The sequence below is a fragment of the Bombus pyrosoma genome, linkage group LG4, assembly GCF_014825855.1.
Source record: "Bombus pyrosoma isolate SC7728 linkage group LG4, ASM1482585v1, whole genome shotgun sequence".
Lineage (NCBI taxonomy): Eukaryota > Metazoa > Arthropoda > Insecta > Hymenoptera > Apidae > Bombus > Bombus pyrosoma.
This window is the reverse complement of record NC_057773.1, coordinates 8,738,475-8,760,503: the sequence shown is the minus strand read 5'-3', so window position 1 is coordinate 8,760,503 and position 22,029 is coordinate 8,738,475. Positions and strand designations below refer to the sequence as shown.

At 34.2% G+C, this 22,029-nt stretch overlaps 3 protein-coding genes across 8 annotated transcripts in view; 2 read left to right on the top strand and 1 right to left on the bottom strand.

The window, feature by feature from the left end:
• The window catches only part of LOC122567188, a 143,789-nt gene that overhangs the window by 91,550 nt on the left and 30,210 nt on the right, over window positions 1–22,029 (bottom strand). For 2 of the 6 annotated variants that reach the window (XM_043725497.1, XM_043725496.1), the window contains exon 2: window positions 13,827–13,878. The exons of 1 other annotated variant lie outside the window; for it this stretch is intronic. The gene's annotated coding sequence lies outside the window, so the exon portion shown is untranslated. Of the gene's footprint in view, window positions 1–6,459; window positions 6,478–8,875; window positions 8,898–9,719; window positions 9,855–13,826; window positions 13,879–22,029 lie in introns of those variants that run through there. 3 more of the 6 variants (XM_043725498.1, XM_043725502.1, XM_043725499.1) reach the window with 3 other exon arrangements.
• LOC122567192 lies at window positions 15,974–18,845 on the top strand. The gene is made up of 3 exons (XM_043725507.1): window positions 15,974–16,240; window positions 17,345–17,501; window positions 17,939–18,845. Exons 1-3 carry the CDS (start codon window positions 16,106–16,108, stop codon window positions 18,115–18,117), a joined length of 471 nt encoding a protein of 156 aa, XP_043581442.1. The 5' UTR covers window positions 15,974–16,105; the 3' UTR covers window positions 18,118–18,845.
• On the top strand, window positions 20,349–21,979 carry LOC122567193. The gene is made up of 3 exons (XM_043725508.1): window positions 20,349–20,505; window positions 21,315–21,471; window positions 21,676–21,979. The coding sequence occupies exons 1-3, from the start codon at window positions 20,377–20,379 to the stop codon at window positions 21,828–21,830; spliced, it is 441 nt and encodes a 146-aa protein (XP_043581443.1). The 5' UTR covers window positions 20,349–20,376; the 3' UTR covers window positions 21,831–21,979.

The following is a 22,029-nucleotide window of genomic DNA, read 5'->3' as shown; positions in this document are numbered from 1 at the left end:
ACGCGTTAGAACATTTGCTCGTTACACATTTATTGGACAACTCTAACAGGTTTTATTTTGTTTAATGTTTCATCCGTAACGATATCAAAGAAATGGTAAATTTATAACAACTAGAAAATAAAAGCATTTACATGAAATATCACATTTTGTCCAGATACAGTAGGTGTCTTACTGTATATCCCCGTTAATGTACGAGTCAAATATCCAATTACTACAACTTTCGCTTTATATTTGTAAGCTAAAACTTAAATACAGAGAACTAAGAGATTTTTCGAAAAAAAGAAGAAACAGAGAAAAATAGAGAAATGAAAAGCAACGAAAGGAGAAAAATATATCGGATAGAGGGAAAAAACAGGAAGCACTTTTTCAATGCATACTTTGCCTCGGTAAAGAGTATACTCCTCCAGTGACATAAACCTCGTTACACCGCTCAACTTTTTCCTCCTACACCACTTTTGCCTATCTCGTCGAACTACGACACAACTCGCCCCAATATTGCCAGGAATTACGCGAGGAATCGAACGATCACACGGAACACCCACTTTCTCTTCTAACAAGGGATAGTACGATGAGCGTGAAAAAAAAAAAAAGAGGACAGGATGGTTTTGCGTTCTCGTATAAGAGGCTAGACAGATATAGACCGCAAGATAAACGACGTATTACAGGCATAAAGCAACATCCTCGGTGTCGTCGTCCGTCCCTGTCATCGGGATCCTGTCCCGTTCACGTACCACCCCTGTCATAACCTCTTTTCTCGATCCAACACGACGCGATACAGTGGACACATGCAGAAAAAGAAACGAAGCTGAATTTCTGAAGAAGTTGCAGAAACTACGACGGTTGTCCGTTGTCAGAACGATATCGATGTTTCCTTTCCACATATTCTTTTACATGATTTTAATCAAAAACTCTTCGCAACATATATAATGTCCCATGGCAATGTCTCTAACGATACAATACACAACGACCTGTCAATACCTACTGTTAAACAAGAGATATCAAACGACATACAACATACACGTACAACAGTTATCACAGGATAAAAAAAAATTCATTAGTTTTACAATCAACTCATACCGATGTTAGTGCACATAAAATAAAAATGTGGTAAACAGATATACTAATTAATTGTATTATCAATTTATAGCGGCGATTATATAGAAGTTCGATAAATGTATAAATACAATTATCTAATCTAATGCAACCAATGTAAGTTACTTTACACGCCACGATATAACGTTGATAAATTTGTTTATAATTCCGTGAGATTAATTGATTGTAAATACTTTAAGCCAATAAAAAAAAAAAGAAGAAAAAACAAGAAAGAGAATATTCTTCCACCGTAGCGACCGTGTCTTTCTTGTAACGAAAAGAGATCTCGAGCGTAGACTCTCCGACACAGTCTGCGCACAGCACTCTTCTCTGAAGATTTCGCGTTGATTCCAACCGATAGTTTGCGGAAACAAGCAAGTGAACACGTAGAAAGTAATTGTGGAAGTGGGTTCTGGCTGCTGAAATCGATTCGCAAGCTGTTAAGCAGCAGAGTTTTGAAAGAGATTTTGATCGGCTGGAGAATGATAAATAAAAGTTGGAGGAAGAATTTAGAGGAATTTGTAGCTTGTTAAAAGATTTAATATTTCCTACTCTTCTATACGATACATTATTAAGAAGACTGTGAGTCTTCATGTATTTTTTAGGATTTTTGGAAGCGTAAAATTGTACAGAATGTTCATAATGTGATGAAATATCCGAAATACGGTGCTCCATGTAATGTTTGGTAAAACAATTTTCTACCGACGTCCTACTCTTTGAATTATGTTCTCAAAAATGTGAATTTGCATAAAAGTTCGCAAGTTACTAATAATAATATACAAGTTCCAGATTAACATACCTTCAACAACGCTTTTAAAAGATGTAAGACACGCAAATCAGTTTCTTTATAATTTTGAAATTTGCTTCGAACGAATGAATTATCTAAGTAATATATTTCAGCAACCTATTTAAGCATTCTAAATAGATTTATCGTCAGATTCTTTGGCATTTTTGCTGTCTAAAATTTGCAAATGATTCGCAACTGTGTCAGGAAGCGAAAAATGTTATGAGAAGTGGGATATCACTAAAAGAAACTTTACGAAACTTTTACACTTGAAGAAAAATATTACACCTAGTGATTCTAACCCAAATTTTTAACGAATGTGACAAAGAGATTAATCTAAAACCTCCATCCTACCATTCCTTCGAGGTTGAAGTAGATAACAAGTTGGAAACTTAGAGGAAAGCTATCCGAAAGTAAAACAGACCAGGTTGAGATATCCTTCGCCACTGTTCGCCGCTACGAAGCCAAGTGCAAATAATAGTTTTTCACCGTCGAGCGCAATGATTCAATTTCGACAAGGGAGGATCATACGGCGATAGACGATAAGCTATGAGAGAGTTTCTCTCCGAATGCGTTTTTAACGAAATCCAGCGGATTATTCGGTTACAAAAGGCAAAAGGCACGGATAGAAAGAATTAAACTGCAAAGAAAGAAATATGGTAAGATTGAAATTATTTAAATGTTTTTGAATAATATATATTAATGAATTTTGAATAATATTGATTTTTACAGCAAGCTTTTGATCAACGACGTCGTGATTAAGAGGTTCATAACTTCAGGATGTCATAGTAATTTTCGGATATCTATGTAAAATATCAGATTAGCACACATCTCATCGCCAGATATTTTTCTCATTTATATGCTAAATATTGGACAAATAAGAATTTAAGTAGTTCACCTAGTTAACCTAATAATTTCACTCTCCTATCATATTTCAAAATTATATGGAATATCAAATTAACACAAATCTCATCCCCAGCTATTTTTTCTCATTTATATGCTAAATATCAAGTTAACAAAGAAGACGTGGAAGAGTATATCTATTTCGACGATGTTTAATTAGAACAAGCGAAATGTGTAATTAGAATGAATCAGGTGCAACGACGGTTAAGAACCGCGGTATTACACAAACCTGGTCGATAATTATACCGTGGCGTGCACCATGAAACAGATGACAAATGGTTTCTCTTCGGTTCGTCTCAATGCGTTTATTCCAATTTCACGGTAAAAATGGGTACCGCATAAACGAAAAACAAACGTGCATCGCGTAAATTGAATTTTCCCAGCCAGAATGAAACTGATTTAATCGCTATCATCGGTCTTACATTTTAATTTTTCACCTCTGGCTTCTCTATCCACGCGTCTTTGACCACCAACTAAATTACTGTATTTAGTTTACTCGTGAGACAAAAATGGCAAAACATTAATTAAAATGCAAATAATAACGTACACTCGCATCCATATGTATTTGGAAATTTCTAAATCTTCGCAAATATAAAGTATACTTCAAACGAGATTGTTCAATCTAATTTTAGCAACTGAAGTTATTAAGTGTATACAATTAATAAATAAATATTGATGAAAGTAATAGTCGATATTAGCTTCGAACGTTCTGGATTACAAATATTACATTGCCAAATAAAATTGCTGCTATTTTTAGAAAATTGTAATTTCAGAATTTAATACAAATTTATATTCTATTTATGTATAGTAGATTTTAAAGGCACGATAAAAATATAGTTTAATATTAATTAATATAAATAATACAAATAAAGAGAAACATTATTAGCTAAAAGATATTAATAAGATATTTGTAATATTATTGAATACCATTGTCAGTCGATAACATATTTAAAATATTTTCTCTGTTTCTATCATCTTCCTTTTCGTCTGTTAAACATTTTAAATTTCCATATCACTCGTCTATTACCATCTTCCTACCGAATCACCGGTTTAAAAGGTGACGTTTTCCTGAGAATTAAACCTGAATAGTCGCACGATGAAACGTACAAGTCGTGTTTCAGCACTTTCGTGGTCGTTGCTCGTTAGTAAAAAAGAGAAGAAAAAAAAATACTAAAGCGGTGGCGTTTCTCCCCTTGCGAAGGTTCGAGTAAAATGGAAGTGTAAAAAGTCAACGAACAAAAAACGAAAGGGAAAAAAGAAGGAAAGAGGGTGTGAAAAAAAGACAAAAAAGAAAAATGTAGGGATCTCAGTGGCATGAAGTCGCGTAACCCCGTGCACGTAATTATTTCACGGAATGTAACCCTTTCTGGTGACCAGCGTCACAAAGAGAAAGTGGAAGAAGGACGCGAATTTCAGTCCCGGCGAATGCAATTACAGCCGTGAAATCCACTCGAGAGCAGTTTCCCGACGAAGAAACGGCAACTCCAAAAGATTTCGAAAATCCCGACCGCGTATTGTGATAGCAAACTTCCGTTCGCTATCCTTCGACAATATAAAAATCCGAGAAACTCGTTCCTCTCTGACAAGTTCGCAGCAAATCGACTTTTTGCACGGGAAATCGTTCAGGGATCGACTTGAGTGGTTGGTAAAAATTGTAAATCGAGATATTCATGTAAGTAAATCGTAATTTTTCTCTGGAAACGCGCGCGGCGAATGAAAACGGAGAGATTTATTTCTGACTTTCGAGTATGATACTGAGGCAAAAAAAAAAAAAAAAGGTAAGAAATATTGACTCTTCAAGAAAAGAGACTACTGTACAGCTTTCCCTTTCGTGGTTTCTCATAAATATCGCGTAATTTTATTCCGCATCTATGTCGGCATCTTTTATGAAACTCCGTCGAACTGCGAACGAGAAATTTAGAATATATTCGCTAATTCTTCCTTTTGGAATTCAAAAATATGCTGCAGCGAATGTATCTTTAATTTTTTATTATAAATACGGTTAGCTTGCTCTATAGTATAAAATAACTTCAAAATAATTTCAAAATTTATTCTGTAAGAAATACATAATAAACTGCGAAAGACATAGTTTCGTGAAATGCTTCATACATTGTTTCGTATTCATTTTTTAAGAGTGATGTTAGTGAAAAATATTTTTAAAAAACCCAAAGAACCATGAAAGAACATAGTATAACATATTATACTGTTAATTAAATTTATCAGTAAAAAGAATATCTACTGCTTACAAAATAGAATCAGGTATCGTTTATGTTGTTTTCAATCTACGTACATAATCCTAAAGAAATAAAACATTTTTCCTCTGTCGTCTTTATATACATTTTGGGATCGATTTCAAATTTTCCCAATATAATCACGATAACCTCATCGCAGCATTAGTGAAATTTCAACAGGTTTCGTAGAAAGCGCATAATATGCTCCTGAAAATTTTCTATGATAAGTATTCGAATAGTTTCATATATATGTGCGTGTGTGTACAGAAACGTGCGCGTAAAATCCAAATGAAGAAAGAGACAACGCATTAAGAAAGATCTCGTGAAGAAGAAAAGTGGATTTTCAAGGAAACAACGAGAGTTACATTCTTGATAATTGATGTAACACGAAGAAAAATAGAATGCGTGGTACAAAGTGGGAAAGCGTTCATTTCTTGCGGGACAATTTAGTTTTAACGGTTCCATTATACACAGGTCTTTTATCTGGCTGTGTTTCAGGAAAATAATTTCACCGATTGGAAAGAGAAAGCGTTATCGACTGCTACGTATTCGTAAATGAAGACAGATGAAAGCCTGGCAGGCCCGAGGCATTATTCCGTAGAAATAATCCGGCGATCGAAGGTATCACCGAATGCATCCCTCTCCGCTTGAAAAGAGAAGACATTTCTATGGTCTACAGGGACCGTTGAATAATCGACATCATAAAAGAAACATTCGGAATAATTCTCTTTGATGAATCGAGGCCGTTTGACGTATGGATTCTTTATTTTTAATAAGGATAATTTGATGAAACATCGCGACTAATCGCGAACTCTGAAATGAGTTTGAAATACATATAATATAATAATAGTTAGTGTAATATATAATCATTATTATATATCAATTATATAATTATTATATAATATAATAATAGTTTGAAATAAATAGCTCTGAATAGCAGTTTGGGATAATAAAAACGAAATTGTTATTATATGCTGAAGGTGGCAATGGAAAAGGATTATATGCCATAATACTGTAAGTTATTGGACTAAAAGAATAGTATGTTTGCATTGTGTCAGGAATAATAAAGCTTTTAATGAAAGGACTCTTTTCATTTGTTCCAGTATTCTGCGGTGTTTAATTTATGAAGAAAAATTTAAAGTAATGTAAAACAATTGTCTTCCTCCTTCAATTATTGTCTAATGCCAAACGAACGTATAAACTTCACATTATGAATGAGAGATTCATTGAATCTTTGACTTTTTATTGATTTATTTAAAAATTAGTTTTCTTAATAAAGCTGTCTTCATGGTATTTCTTCTCTTTGCCCCGTTAAGAATCTTTAAATTTATTTCTTCAATATATGCTAATTTTCTATTACGAAAACGAATTGGAGTATGGAATACATCAACTATGGGGTAATCTGTGTATATCTGAATAACGCGCATAAACCATTCGTCAATATTTTACCTTGTTTTTCTATGCGTATTTTTTGTTTTCCACTGTTTGAAAAGCTGGCCTCTGGTCGAATATATTCACCGTTGGAAATATTCTATTTAAGAGAACAAAAAACAAAGGGATTTTTAACGCAACTGAAATAAAAATTAATCGAAATAAACAGACGTTAATAAAAAATAATAAAAACTGCGAAATAAAATAAGAATACAAATTTTCACGCTGGTCCAATTATTTCTTCAATGATTTTTCAACTGATTTTCCCAAATGTTCAGAACTCTGCTATATTCACCAGCGAGTGACTTGATAAAAATCGCAGCTATTTCATTCGACCAAATAAAAGCATAATTTCATCCTATCGTGTATTTCACAATTTGCTCGAAAGCGCGTTGTTTTCCTCGATTTTCAATCACACACGCGGGAATAAATCGCGGAAACCGTTCATTATTGACACTTAACGCACTAACTTTTGTCGTTTACGTAAACAGTCCGCGTGTTGCAACGGTGACCGGCTACTCAAACATCATTGATGCGCATTTGAACCGCTCTCGGTGAAGATTGAAACAGTGCGTTTCGCCGGAGAAATTGATTTTTCGAATTATTAATCATCCCTGATGAATGTTTGCGCGAATGAATGCCAGCATCGCTTACCGTCATCGTCTGATAGAATAGCGCGAAACGCCCACGTTTTTTGTTCGACTGTTCTAATTCGCGCCCTCGTTAATTAACGCCGTATAAATTCGCACGGTCTGCGTTTCACGGGATCGAAAACGCCGACGCATAAAACAAAAAACCAACATTTGTCCGAAGTATCAAGTCGTGAAAATCGTAACGAACTCCATTCTCCGAAGCTTGACCAGCGTGAAATTGCTTGACTGATGGTTTCATTAATTTAATAATTACCCGCGCTATTGTTCGAATCGCGAGGAGAAACATTCGAATGAAGTTCTCTAGAGTTGGGAAGTTACGAGCTGCAGCGTGACCATCTCGAAATTTTCTCCGGCCACTTCAAACTTATGTATAATCCCTTCGTTTATCTTCGCGCCAGAGATTAACTGTTGGTTTGAGGATTCCGAGAAGAATTGTGCTTTTTATACAACATGCTGGATAAGTAGCTAATTTTAGACACTAAAGAAGTGGAATGTTAACGATGTTAATTAATGTAAAAATAAGAACGATATTAACGCTCGTTGATTCATTTTCTGATCTATTTAAACGTATTATCACACCTGCGATTAGATTACAGTGATTACAGTAGCATAAGCGTATGCGTAAGGAAGAGCACTTTGTATGTTATTGTATGATTAATGCACGTTAATAATACGTAATAATTAATATGTTTATTAACAGACAGAGGTTTTAGAATTTCCATTTGTAACATATTATCGAAATTTTCCTCATTTTTTACTTATTCATATTAAATAACTATGTTCCAATAACACAATATCGAAACTCTATTTTACCTATAAACTTGCACGTAAACTTTAAGTTGTCCAATGATAATATTACATCCCATAACTGAATGTAGTCGCGAGAAAAATTCAAAATGTACATCATATCACCCGAGAACATTACATTCGACATTTTTAAACCACCTAACACTTCGCTTTAATTACGAGGGATTCGACGACAGACTTCGCATTCGAAGGAACCACGTTGCTAATGCGACGATGAACTGTGAACTTTTTAACGAAGAATACGTAACAACGCACGTTTCATGAAAGAAACCTTTCGAAGAATACATCGTCCTAGGGTCTTCTCGGCGACGTGATCGAAGAAAAACAGCGCCGGACACACACAACCCACATACCTATAAATTAGGTCGTTATTTCATAACCGAGGGATCGATGAAAACTATTGAAAGAGATGTACCGTTAACCCTGAATTACACACAGCCTGTGCACATTCATCGAGAAGTCGTAATGGGATTAGGTGATCCGTGAAGAATGTACAAATTTATTGTTATTTCATTTCAAAAGGGAAATATCTTATTTCACGCACAATACGAATTTAGCGGTTTCAATTAGAAATATCAGAATTTCGATCTTTTTATATTTCTCTCAAGTATTTTCTCTGTATGTTTCAAAAGACGATAGCTTCAGAAAAATTTGCTATTATTTTAATGAAATAGAACATTAAAGACAAAAATAGAATTTTAAATAAAGAGAGACACTCTTCTTGGTTTATGGTAAAAAGTTTCAAAGTAATTATATTTATTAATGAAAATAGTGACTTTTGCGTATTTATTAATGGCCAAAATGACAGGATTGATTTTTCTAACTAAGGACACTCTGATCTGTATGTGTATTTACCTACTTCGTGTAAAATTAGATTGAATCAAAAGGTTGGAAGTTATGATAAGCTTAATAGACAAACGTTCTTGAATTAAAAAGATATTGTGGTTAACAAGTGTTTGCTTGGATCACTTAACTGTATAGTCTGCCTGGCATAAGCTCTTGCCGGCTATGTGGATCTTGAAAACAACACGTGGGCACAAAATTCAATACATAAACAGTTCTCGAATATTAACCAAAACTATAACAAAATGAAGTGTTTTGAAATGTGATAAGAAGGCAAGAGAAGACAGGGTAACAGTTTTGAAAAACTATACAGATGATATTTACAAACAGTTCTCAGTGAATTTCGTGAAAGGAGATCAAGAGCGAAGATATTTATATTCTGTAACGCGGTGTAAACAGCAGAAGGTAAAATAATATTTTTCATACTTGAAAATTTGTAAATACTTTCAAACAAACAGAATTTTAACATCATCGAAAAAACAGTAGTTGATGTTGGTATCACGTACGTATGTAAATGTAAAGAAGTCTATTTCCCATCAAGAAAACACAGCTAACGATAACAATTATACTTAAACCAATAATAATAATAATAATAATAATAATAATAATAATACACAAAATAAAAGTCTATAACGCGAATGCCAAAATCTTTTAAATTAGCGTACATTTCATAATCAAATATAATACAGAAATTTTATTTCAATTTCATGAAAAATCGAACCCACCAAACCCACCAAATTGAATCGTCATGATAATATCATATTGGATTGCTACGTTCAAGATAGTACCCTATAATACAAAAACATCCGCGCTTTTTCAATCACAAGATCGAGGAAAGTAGGGATCTGCCTGAAATTCCAATTTCACACGATTTATTCTGTTAATCGCCTTATGCCGGCTTTCATGCAACACCTTCGATCAATTCTCCTCAAGACGATTTTAATCGATATAATTTAATTTTGCACAAGGACGTACACTAAACTGTATATATCCGAACGAAGACGGGACCTTCACCGAAGATCATCAATGGAACCGCGAGAGCACGCTGAGTTTCTACGGCGAAATACCGGATAGGGTTGCTCACCGCGTGGATACTAGATGAATACTGAGGCACGTCAACGGGTACTGGGATCTAACCCCCTTCTACGTGTGCCTCATCCCTCTTTCGTCTCTGCTCCCCACTCTCCGCTTCGCTCCTTCATCAAACGCGCATCCACCCACGCAACTGTTGCGCCCCCGTCCATTAGCGATCATCCCTTAACATTTTGCAACTGTTTAACCACCCCCGTGGACCTTTGGACGAGCGCGTGGCGATAATCTAACCACGTGGGGGTATACATCGATCGAGATTGCCAACTCGTGATTCAGACGGTCGCATTCATCGAAAAATTCTACGAAATTTTCATTCATTTTATATTCTACGTTTACGAGACACACAGAGCGGCGAAATGTTTACTTTTCACTAGACTACTAAGATTCGAAGCGTATCGATTTTAAACTTTATTTTATCCGCCACTGTATTTCCTGCTTGCCGAGCAATTAAGCTGTAGACGATATTCGCGCTGGTTGCAATTCGTTTGCTTGTGTTCGCCGCCGACAATGCGGCGATTTTCGCTACGTGCCACGATGCATAACGACGCTCATCCCTTTTATACGATTCGTGTTTGCATGGTTACTCTTCAGGTTGGTAACGAGGAACACGGCGAGTCGACGGCTATTCGAAACGAATTCAGGTAGCGACGCACGACTTCTTCTCGATGGCTGCACGCGCGCGCCAACTCTATAGAGCTCGATGACGACAGTGCAAATCGAGTCCGGACTTCCCCGCGTTGAAACGCTTAACCCAGATTTAACGAGGAACTAAAGTAGAATCCCGACCTGTCCGCGACTAAATCCGCGAATGACGTCCGAACGAAAGTACAACGAGGAGGGAAATGATATCTCGGTTTGGCTGATGCTCCGTGGAATGGAAGCTAATTAATCAGAGTAAGAAAGTCAGCGGGGGAGGAATCGACAATTCGTTTGCCTTCCCCTGCCAATTACTCGTCGACGAACGCTCGCTGGTTTCTTGCATATTGCAGCCCGGGCTGCTTCCTACGAACAGGTCGCATTTCTGCAGAAACTTTGTTGCCACTTTGTTTCCTGCTATAGCTGGCTCTTGGATAAATGTGAAATAAGTACCGTTTTTAGTTCCATAGAGGTAAACGGAGACGTTTCTTCGTGTAAGGTTGCTTGAGCCAATTCAGATTCAACATTTTAAAGTTCAATCTTGAACTTTGCATAGAATAATTGAACTTCTTGTATATTGTGGCACGCCATTAGTCTTTATACAGTAATGGAAGAACGAGGAAATATCGCGTACTTTAGATCCACTAAGGAAAAATATCAAAAAACAAAGGGAAAAGTTCGACTAACTTTCTGACTAACTTGTTCGACTAACGTTATTTGTCTTATCGAGGAAGTATTATATGAGAATGAATAAAATAAACGATAAAGTAACTTCTAGGAACAAAGTAATATATGTTAATTATTGTCGTACATATCCTACTGATTGTATATAAAGTAAATACGAGAAATAGCTTTCTTTCCACTTTGCACCACTTTCCTATTAATTTATTAATATATGTTTTATACAATTACATAATTTGATTTATTGACTTTGTTTTTACTAATATCTGTACTATAATCTGATTTATTTTACTTAAAATAAAAATCAAGTATATTATAGAATACGTTAAATTACTCATAAATATTTTGACAAGTGTTTATGAAAATATTAAATTTTAATAGATAAACATTATTTATATCTAACAATATTATCGTTCTTCAAGTTGCCAATTATCCGAAGTGACGAAACAGGAATACGAGAAGAGAAATTATTTACCATGATAATGAAACTAAATGAAATAAACGAGTTCATAAAAAGGCTGCGATTAAATGATGCAAAAGGATAATTCATAAAAATATAAAAATAGCTGTAGAAATTCGATTTACCTAACTATGTACTCAGATGCATTTAACTTAAAAAACCTCTTATTCTTCGTTCGTACGCAAATTGATCGTTTCTTCACCCGAACTACATTCCAAGCATGGAAAAGGGGGAAGAAAATAAGAGAAAAGAGGATAAACAAATTCATGAGGTCACGTTTAATTCACTTTATCTCTAAATATGGTTCTCCAATACGCTGTGACTGTGGCCAATTCAGTAATTGAATTGAACTGACGCATGCAAACAAACTCATTGAATAAAGAGAATCCTTTGTAGTAAGTATGTACTCTGTTAATTAATCTACATTTACTAAAGCCATTTCGTACCGTTTGTATACAGTTTCGCAATAATTTGTGCAAAAATACACGATCTTATTGAAGTTATGAAAATGCTTTATGGAAAGGAATGATTCAAATGAAACATCTGAAAAGTATTTACTTATTTTTTATTCAAAGATATTTAATAGAGACAATTCCAAACCAATATACTTATTATCTAAAAAACAAAACATGTATGTAACTACTATATTCCATTTTCCATTTCAGATAGTGGATCAATAAATTTTATTATGTAAAACTTTGAATAATTTATGGATTATTCAAGAGAAAGTTGCACGTCGAAAATTAATGATTGTAACCATTATCGTCGTCTACCGCAAAAATTAAATTAAAATATTTCTTATATCAAAGATTTTCTTTTAACGTATTTATAATTAAAATTCACATATAGCACTAATATTCTACTAATAGATAATCCATGATTTCTAATCCCTCAAAGTCTTCCAACAATTAATATAATATCCAGAATTATATAGTGCATTCCATTAATACGTGTAAATTTTATGTAAAGTGTTAAGCTAAGGACAAATTTTATACAGAACCCGTTGAGAGGAGATAAAAAGAAGATGCTGGCAAATTTAGCTTCCAAGAAAGGAATGATTCACACTATCGTCGGTAACGAAAACCGTGGAAAATGCAAATTCGAAGAAACGCTGGAAATAGGATCGTCTTGTAAATGGCCACGCCGTTTCTTATTACGACTACAAAATGAGAATAATTTGTCCTTGGCCGGTTGGAGCACTTTGCGGCCGCTTCTTTTTTTCAGTAACTTTTCAAGCAACTGGACTTCATGTATTTAAATAGCATAGCTCGCTGCATAAATAAGACCTGAATGGTTTCTTTGTGACCTTTTAAACAAACCTTTTAAAACAGAAACATTCGATTTATGTGTATTGTGGCATTCGTTAGGTAAAAATTCTAAAACAAATAAAATCTGAGTAAAGTAATAGGGACATTATCGTACAACGGATTGTCAGTTTTTCCTACGACAGTCTTCTTCGTTAATTAATTACTCCAAAACAAAACGTAATGCAGCAGCATAAGGGAATTCAAACATTAAATGTGCTTCCACACAGTCAAGGCAAATAAAGCAGAACGAAGAATCGAGGAGAAATACGACAAAAACATTTCCATTATAAGTTTTTGTCATTTCATTAAATACTTAAACTTATGGAGGAGAGTAGACGTTAAAAGGTCGGATATTTGGATTGACAATTAATATTTTTCATTTGTAACTTTCTTCTGAAGATTACTTAGACTTGTTTCGGAGAATAAGTTACATTTCCCGCGTTTCATGACAGAATAATTTTAAAGTTCCATAAGCTATCGACCAATCTCATATTTCTAAATCTCCCATCTTAATTGCCTTTGGGATTAAATATATTTTTTTACACATATGCCATCCATTTTTAACATGCTTATATCTTTAGGTTTAATTGTCTTCTTGTTTTCAATTATTTATTATGCTCGTGCGTTTTTCAAGTATTCTAGATTGTTTATGTAAAAAAGTATATAGAAACGTTTAAAATACACCTTTGAATTAAAAAGAAAGACGTTAACGTAGAAAGTTATGGCAAAATTAAAGATTTTCAGATCACTGAAGCCTCTATAATACCATGTGAGACAAAACATCTCTTTATCTTACAAATAGGTGATCCTTAAAATGGAATAAAAATGTAATGAAAGTCGGTTACCAAATCAGTCCCGAGCCATTTTACTTATTATCCATAAAAGTGAAGTTAAAAATATAAATACCTGTGAGAATAATAATTTGCAGCATCACCAGTTGTCGTCACTTAAATCCAATCTGAAATAAAAAGATCTATCTCTAGTAACAGTTCGATCTTAAATTTTCGAAAATTTGAAAACGATTGAATTTTTCATTTTCCAGTAATACACAAAATACATAGAACACGGGGAACGTAAAGAGCAGATAAAAATATTCCAAAATTTCCAAGTATTTTCAAACACATCGATTACTAAGAGGAGCAACGAATGAAATCAGAGAGATATTAATGCCCTAAAGGAATTCCCTGTCAAATTCGTTGGCAAACATTGCTACCAGATGACGATATAAGGGATGAACGAATTAGCGGAAGAAACGGCGAAGTTGAAGACGGCTGGCCTGGAAAGGGTGCGGTAATCGCATTATTAAGAACTTCGTTGTGAAACTCGAGGTGGCTACCGGAAACGGGGACTTCGAATATAGGTTAAGATTTCCACACAAGCAGCCAGCCTAGTTGTTCGAACAGCCAAGAAAGTTGGCAGACAGCAGCTAAATCGTAACACAAAGACAAAACTGCCTGCGGTATATACGCGTCCCTAAGGGATCTTGGTCCTCATGCACATGAGAAAAAACTGCCCTAACAGTTGGAAACTAGAGATTGCTAACCTTTTCTGCGGAGTTTGCAAAGATTCGTGATTACCCCCGGGGCAAGGGAGATCTTCAAATGATCTGTGGCACGGCAAAGCGTTCAGGAAGCATCTTATTGTATGATAACGAAGAACGACTAATACGCCAATAGAATTTGCAAGAACTCCACCTTTTGGGTTGTGTAACTAAAACTGGTTCTGATTCGAGTAACTAAAAAAAAAAATTAAATTCTTTAGAAGTTAACTCCTTTCATAAAGATGCTATGAATTGGTAGTGTTGGCAGTAATATAATTCATTGAGTACTAAAGTGTCGTAATAATATATAATAAATATATTGTAATGAAAACGTGTATATATAGATATAGAAATAATAACATTATAACGATATTAATATAAATACAAGAGGTGGCGGAAAACATCAAAGTGACACTGCAAAGGATGCTTCAATTCCTTTGGGTAGTATACAAAGTGGAGTTACCTTTTAATTGCGATATATTCAATTGTTAAAAGGCATTACGAAATCAAATTTACGCGTCATCCGCATGACACCAATCCATATCGTTATTCGGTTAGTGATTGCATTTTATTTCATGCCTTTTATTGTCTGCTATCAGTGTCATCCATCGTAGTTTATAATGCTAACACGAATTTTAATAATAAAAAAGAAAATAGAGAGAGAGCGTGTGCATGCTGTTGTAAATTTGCGAATGTACGAGAAAAGTGAATAGAAAATATGTTTGTGGTCAATTGCCTTTTCCTGATGAATTTATGTAATCTGTTACTTATTCACACTGCGTGTAGTCGGATTAGTCTTTGTCGAACGAAACCTTACAAAATCATATATCACACCCCCGTTATATAATCGTGAATAAATCTACTTCACGTCATTACTTATCCGGGCAATAACACATTGGTTAAGGAATGAAAATGATTAACTTCCGCTTCAGAAAACACAACATTTGATACATATGTATACTTAGTACTACTGCATAACTAACAAGTATAAGTAATTTTATATTACTAATCTGACTTCTACACTATTCTAATCATTAGCAATTTTTATATTTTCTACATTACAGCATATCGTAAATAACCCGTATCCTATTCTACTCTAATATTACATTCATGTTATATTCCCATTGTGTAATATTGTACATTTCATTCTATATTACTTTATGTATAATATAATTCTATCGAGTGACCCATTGATCTACTACGTTATGTGCGATATATTAAATTGTACAAATATCCGCAATCTAATTATAAATCACTAAATACCTTTCAATAATTTCAACATTTTTTTAATCGAAGCATACAACTCCTGAACATCCGTAATAGTATACAGCACGTAACATTAGTAATATGAGGATAATTTTTTAGGGTCAGTAAGGAAGAGATAAAAATAAAATAAGAAGCAAAACAGGAAAATCCATCGCTCAGGGCCTCCTATCGTCGTGAGACGAATAACATACGTGGCATTGTACCCGGTAACATTTCCCTTATTTGTATTCCAGGGGGAAGAGCATGATAGGAGCCAATGGAGAAATCACAAAAGAACCGTTCAGATAAGTCACGTTCACTTTGACGGACTTTCGGCTCGGTCTATAAAAGAGAGGTACACCTCGATGGCGCAGTCACAGTCACAGTGAAACCATACAAAATGTTCCGTTCAATTGCCGCTGTTTTCATCGTGGCCCTACCACTACTTCAGGCTGCTTCTGCTATCGATATTTCTCAGGACAAGAACATACACGTGGAACTCACCAGCAACGATGCTGTGCAACAAACAAAATCGGTGAGTGACCCTAAAGCATCTCCCACGATAGTTATGTTCAAACGAATTGTGTTTAGTCAAACTTTTGACATTTTTCGTACCAACATCTTTGTTCCTAACGCTTGTATCGTATTCGAGATAATAATTTTTCGTCTGTCTATAAATATAAAGAAGGATTAAACTTTTAATTCATAAAACGTTAAGACAACGAAGTGTCTTGAATGATAAGGCAATCAGAATAAACCGCTACAAGTTGCTTGAATGGGAACATCTGTACTTTACTGACTTTATGAACTGAATTTCAGTAACGAATTTTAGAGAACGCGATGCTTGCCGGAATATCAATAATAACGAAAAACGAATGAAATTCATATCGGAGGAAAGAATGCATTTTGTTTTGTTACTAATATGGTGGTTTCAAACTATAATATTTGAATTCGGGAGTCTTGAAGTGACGATTAATGAGAATGCACGTAGAAATTTCAAAAGATATCCCAAGTCAAGTAAAAAACAACCGGTTCACGTTGGTCAAAAGGTTTCAGGTCGATTAAAGTCAAGCAAATCCGATCTTAAATTCAAGCAATTTAGATAATTTGAACAAAATTTAAGATATTTTTCGCGACGCGATAGAATATAAAATATCTTTCGTACGAATATTTAAATATAAAAAATGGATCGTGTAATTGATTAAATGTATTTTCTCAAAATTCTTTCATACTTTTACATGTACAATAATGTTAGTGTCATTTTGCGAAAAAATCCTACGAATCTCTGTACATGTGTGTCTATACTCTCTCTCTCTCTTTTCCTGTCTTTTTGTGTTTATTAATAATTAATTCAAGAATTTACTATAACTTCGAGTTATTTAAAGAAATAGCTGTATACTAAAATCTGCTTAATACGATTTAAGAGAACAAATAAAATCACATATAATATAAACCTAACACCTGAAAGTTTGTAAATATCAAATTATTAAAGATATCAATATCCAAGTAAAGACATTTTTTCTGTTTTAACGTACTGTTGTAAGATCTAAAGCTATGGTCGTAATTCGAGAAAAATAACAAACGTTAAAACCGATATTTAAATAGAACGTTTTAATACACACTCTTTTGTTTTCCATAGGTAAGTTCCTATCCAGAGGAACGTGGCCCTCTATTTATCGGGGACCTCACCGCCGGCCAACGCTACGCAGACGAAACAGTTTTTCGTCGTGTAATTGAATTCAACAATCCAACCAACACGATTCAAAGCTCAACGTTAGATGTATCTGTTACGAGCGGTAACTTACTCCGTTATTTCTTATTTTTCATATTCTTAGCTTTATAGAATAAACACTTGGTCAATTAAATCATCGATGAACATCAAACACCACTCGTTGTTAAAAGAAACTTATTCAGCATAAGTTTATGACTAGACTGCGGATACTAATGCGAATATTATATTCTTTTAACTAAAAAGTGGAACGTAAACAGCGATTTGTTCCACTCGCTGAATATGTAAAACTATTTTACTTTGAATACTTTGGATTTTTTTGCACGTTATGCGCATTCCGTAGAGTTTTATACTTTTAAATCTTCCACAAATGCATAAACATTCCCTCTCTGCTTTTTATTCTACATTTCATTTGTGCACCAATGATTCTGTAATTTCTGTATCCAAATATTTCTGTATATTATTTCTGTATTCACACAATTTATATGGTTCCCTTTCTTACAGGAGTAATTCATTATATCAGTGCTCGAAACGTACAAGGCAGTCAAGCAGTTGTCTGTGGCAATCCAAACGCCTTAGGAGGAAGCAAAACTAGCATTAATCTTCGAGTACCACCGAATTCCTTAGCCACGTTAAATATGGTCGTTGCGGCGCATGACCATAATCGCATGATCAAGTCTTAGAACGATGATATCATGCTAATACTACTATGTTCTCCATGTCATGGTCGATCGAATTGTATTTCTCTATTGTTAGGAAACATCTTCAATTTGAGGAAAATATGAAAGAATTGTTATTGATGTATGTGTGATATAGAAATGTGTGATTTCTCGTTTCGATTGTATGCCGATAACTTTCTCGATTGAAACTATAGTGAGATTAGCACATATCGAATTCAAGTTACATATCAAATTAAGTTTACATGATATCGACACCTTGCACATTGAAAATTTTTATAAAATCAATCAGCAATCGTAACACATTTTTATAGACAGATATTTTGAAATCAAATGTTTCATTTCGAGAAGAAGATTATGAATATATTAGCTTTTCGTGTTTTCCATAAATGAAAATAAAACAAGAAATAATTTTCATTATTTCAATGTCACTGTATCGCTATATCGGCATAATTAAATTATAAAAGATTAAGTTTTGATAAGTGTACCTTATATAATTTTCACCATCTCTGTGAACAACCATAACATTGTAAATCTCTTTTTATTCTCTAACTCGTGTGTTTGTCTTTTTTCCTCTTTCACTGAAAACTGATTCCTCTTGATATCAAATTTTAATTTAACTATAATTACAGTATAAATTACATTACCTCCTCCTATCCTCTCTTGGATATTGATTATGGATACTATGAGAATAAAATATAAAACCTGATAAAAGAAAAACGCGTTATTAGAAAATAAGGGTACGTGTAAATATTTCAACCACTCTAATTAAACGTATAAGATCTTGATGTTATCTGAACAAAGTTTGAGAAAATTTCAGGAGATCTCATTCAAACCAGCGGTCTTCAAAAAGTCTTAACGCCTTATACTACCACTAACGATACAAACGGATACGCAGAAAACCTGACTAATGCAAGTGCTGATTGTTCCGTAATCCCATAATACCGGTTCACAACTTAAAAACTGTAAAAAGACGCGAAGATGAACAGCTCTTCATTATGGTGGTTCAATACATCAACGAATCAGATGATATTCATGCTCTATAGCTGAAATTCACCATTAATGATAGTAACATTTTTTAGTGTATCATTTTTTATTCTACACGGCTTTATTCGTGCAACATGAAAGTTTGCATCTGAATTTGAAAAGTTATTTGTTGTTAAAAATGCGTAAGAATATACTATCGTCTATCGTTCACTTGACACATCAACTGCTTTACGTAGGTACTCGAATACTTTCATAGAAATATTTTTATAGGCGCCACTGATTTCGTGAGTGCCCGAAACATACAAAGCAGTCAAGTAGTTGTCTGTGGCACTCAAGATACTTTAAGAGGACGTTCAGACATCCTTTTCATTCGGATTCCATCCTCTTAGGACTTCGCATTATATGTAGTTATTGAAACACCCATTGAAAAAGTATTGGAAGAAGAAACTGATCAAATGTGTTAATTAAATGTGTTATTGTCTTTGATCCTGACTGTACTACCACATGCTATTAATTATTTAATTAATAGATTTCTGCGTTCAAGTTCAAAATCGGCGACACAACTAACTCATACGGCGTAATTGCTACGCAGTACGCTAATCAATTATGTCTATGATATCAATAATAACGCAATTACCCCCTAACGGTCAACAATGTCTGGAAAATTGCGCAATTTTTATAGCAGAACGATTACTTAAGTTTGAGGCTAAAGACGTGTTTGATTAAAAATTTGCAAATTGTCAATTGTGCCATTAGTCTACCGGATTCGCTGATCTAACCTTGTGTAATTAAAAGTTAATAACATAAAACTTTCCCTGTTTGTGAAGAAGAGCATCGTATCCGTAAATCGATAAACACGATAACCCATACGGCGTAATTGCTACGCAGTGCGCTAAACAACATCTATGATATCAATAATGACGTAATTACCCTTTAACGGTCAACAATGTCTGGAAAATTATGCAATTTTTACAATAGAATGATTACTTACTTATTTTAGAGACTAGGGACGTGTTTAATTAAAGATTTGCAAATTGCCAATTGTGTTATTATTCTACCGCATTCGCTAATCCAACCTCGTGTAAATAATTTGAAGGTAATAACATGAGAAACTTCCTCTTTTTATAAAGAAGAGCATCGTATCCATAAATCGGAGTAAGATAATGAAAAGTATTTAGATAAGCTACGTGTACCTTGATAAACTTCTAATCCGGGGTATAAAAGGGACATGACATTTCCGCAATGCCATAGTTACAGATACACTGAAAACGATACAAAATGTTTCGTTCGATAGCTACTGTCTTCATCCTAGCCTTCGTAGCGCAGGCTACTTTTGCACTTATTGATTATCCACGCGAAACCGTTATTCTGAAATTCACTGACCAAGATCTTATACAAACGAATCCGGTGAGTAAATATAACATTTTTCCTCTCAATGCGAAAAGATGTACTTTGAATGAAAATAAGGTTGCCTATAAGTATTTGGACACCAGGTATGTTGATATTTTTGTTATATGTATTTTACGATTGAAGAAGGTTTCTCTGCTGTTAATTCTTTACTTCTTGCCATACCTGGAATATTCTCAGCTAAATTCAGCCTGAACTTGCATTTACTTGCAACAACAAGCCCCAGCATACTATTCGCTTTAGCTACATTGGTAATGAGGTGTATTATTATACCTGTTGGTTTATTAAAGAGACGAGTGATAAAATTGTAATAGTCGGTGTATATTAAAATCACTTTAAATACAAGAGATAGTGTATGGCGGTCGTAATCGTCGCTCGCTCAATGCTACTATCGAACTCTACGCTTGCTATTCGACTGTATGACTCGCTATAATGATCGTCCTAGAGAGCACGTTCGTCTATTTGTATCAACCGGTAGTATTACAAAAAGTTCGAATGTACATTTACCTTTGAACGTAGCAAACCAAAACAACGTTGGCACTTCAAGGCACAACAATACGAATCTCTCCCGATTCGTATGCCGCTACACGTAAAAATATTAATTTGCATAAACATCCATAGTTTAGTCGTTAACAATGCAGAATAACGAAGAATTACGATTATGGATTACTTTACAATTTTAAGCATTTTATACGATTCAGCAGTTCTAATATATAATTAAGTCAAGAATCACCAATATCGAGATAAAAAAATACATTTCCATGTTTCCGTACACGAAGTTTCACTTTACCTCTTTTGTTTCTGAATAGGATTCTTATCCCGAACAACGTGATATTCAAACAAACCTGGGAACTCTTAGCACGGGTGAACATGTTTCAGGTGAAAGAATTTATAATTCCATATTCCAATACTCGAATCAACATGAGAACCTTATATTGGTCCTACTTTTGAAGCTGCAAGTGGACGGTAAGATTTCTTATGTTCTTTCATATTCTTTACGTTCTAACGCTTGCGAGACAAAAGTTTTGTTTTGTATCGAAATCGCTGATATACGTAATTGCTTCTTGTTACGAGAAGTTTATAGAGCGTAACTAAATTCATTTGATACGCTTTGAATAAGATTTGAGTAACTGTTCGACTATCCTCATGTAAATGTTTCTTTTTCTACAGGAAACATTAATTTTGTAAGTGCCGAGAACATAAATGGCAGCGAAGCGGTTGTCTGTGAGACTGCAAATACCTTAGGATCGTCTGAAGGCAGCATTCTCATTCGAATTGCACCAAGATCCACCGCAAGATTACGTGTGCTCATTGGGACGCACTAAACTATACTAACTCCATTAAACAATTTTATTTTTCCTTAACGTTCGTAAACAATAACTTCAGCATTATTTTATTTCATATACAAATGGATATAGGTATTCTAAGTAGAAATTTTATGGCGCTATAGGATGTCGAAAAAATAAACATATTACTTAAATTTGTTATTATTATTCACCTGAACTTCTTTCTATATCTTTCTAA

Coding starts and splice junctions, on each gene's coding strand:
- LOC122567192 (XM_043725507.1), top strand. CDS start 16,106: ATGTTCCGTTCAATTGCCGCTGTTTTCATCGTGGCCCTACCACTACTT. Junction 16,241..17,344: donor CTGTGCAACAAACAAAATCG/GTGAGTGACCCT, acceptor TGTTTTCCATAG/GTAAGTTCCTATCCAGAGGA. Junction 17,502..17,938: donor AGATGTATCTGTTACGAGCG/GTAACTTACTCC, acceptor CCTTTCTTACAG/GAGTAATTCATTATATCAGT.
- LOC122567193 (XM_043725508.1), top strand. CDS start 20,377: ATGTTTCGTTCGATAGCTACTGTCTTCATCCTAGCCTTCGTAGCGCAG. Junction 20,506..21,314: donor ATCTTATACAAACGAATCCG/GTGAGTAAATAT, acceptor GTTTCTGAATAG/GATTCTTATCCCGAACAACG. Junction 21,472..21,675: donor TTTGAAGCTGCAAGTGGACG/GTAAGATTTCTT, acceptor CTTTTTCTACAG/GAAACATTAATTTTGTAAGT.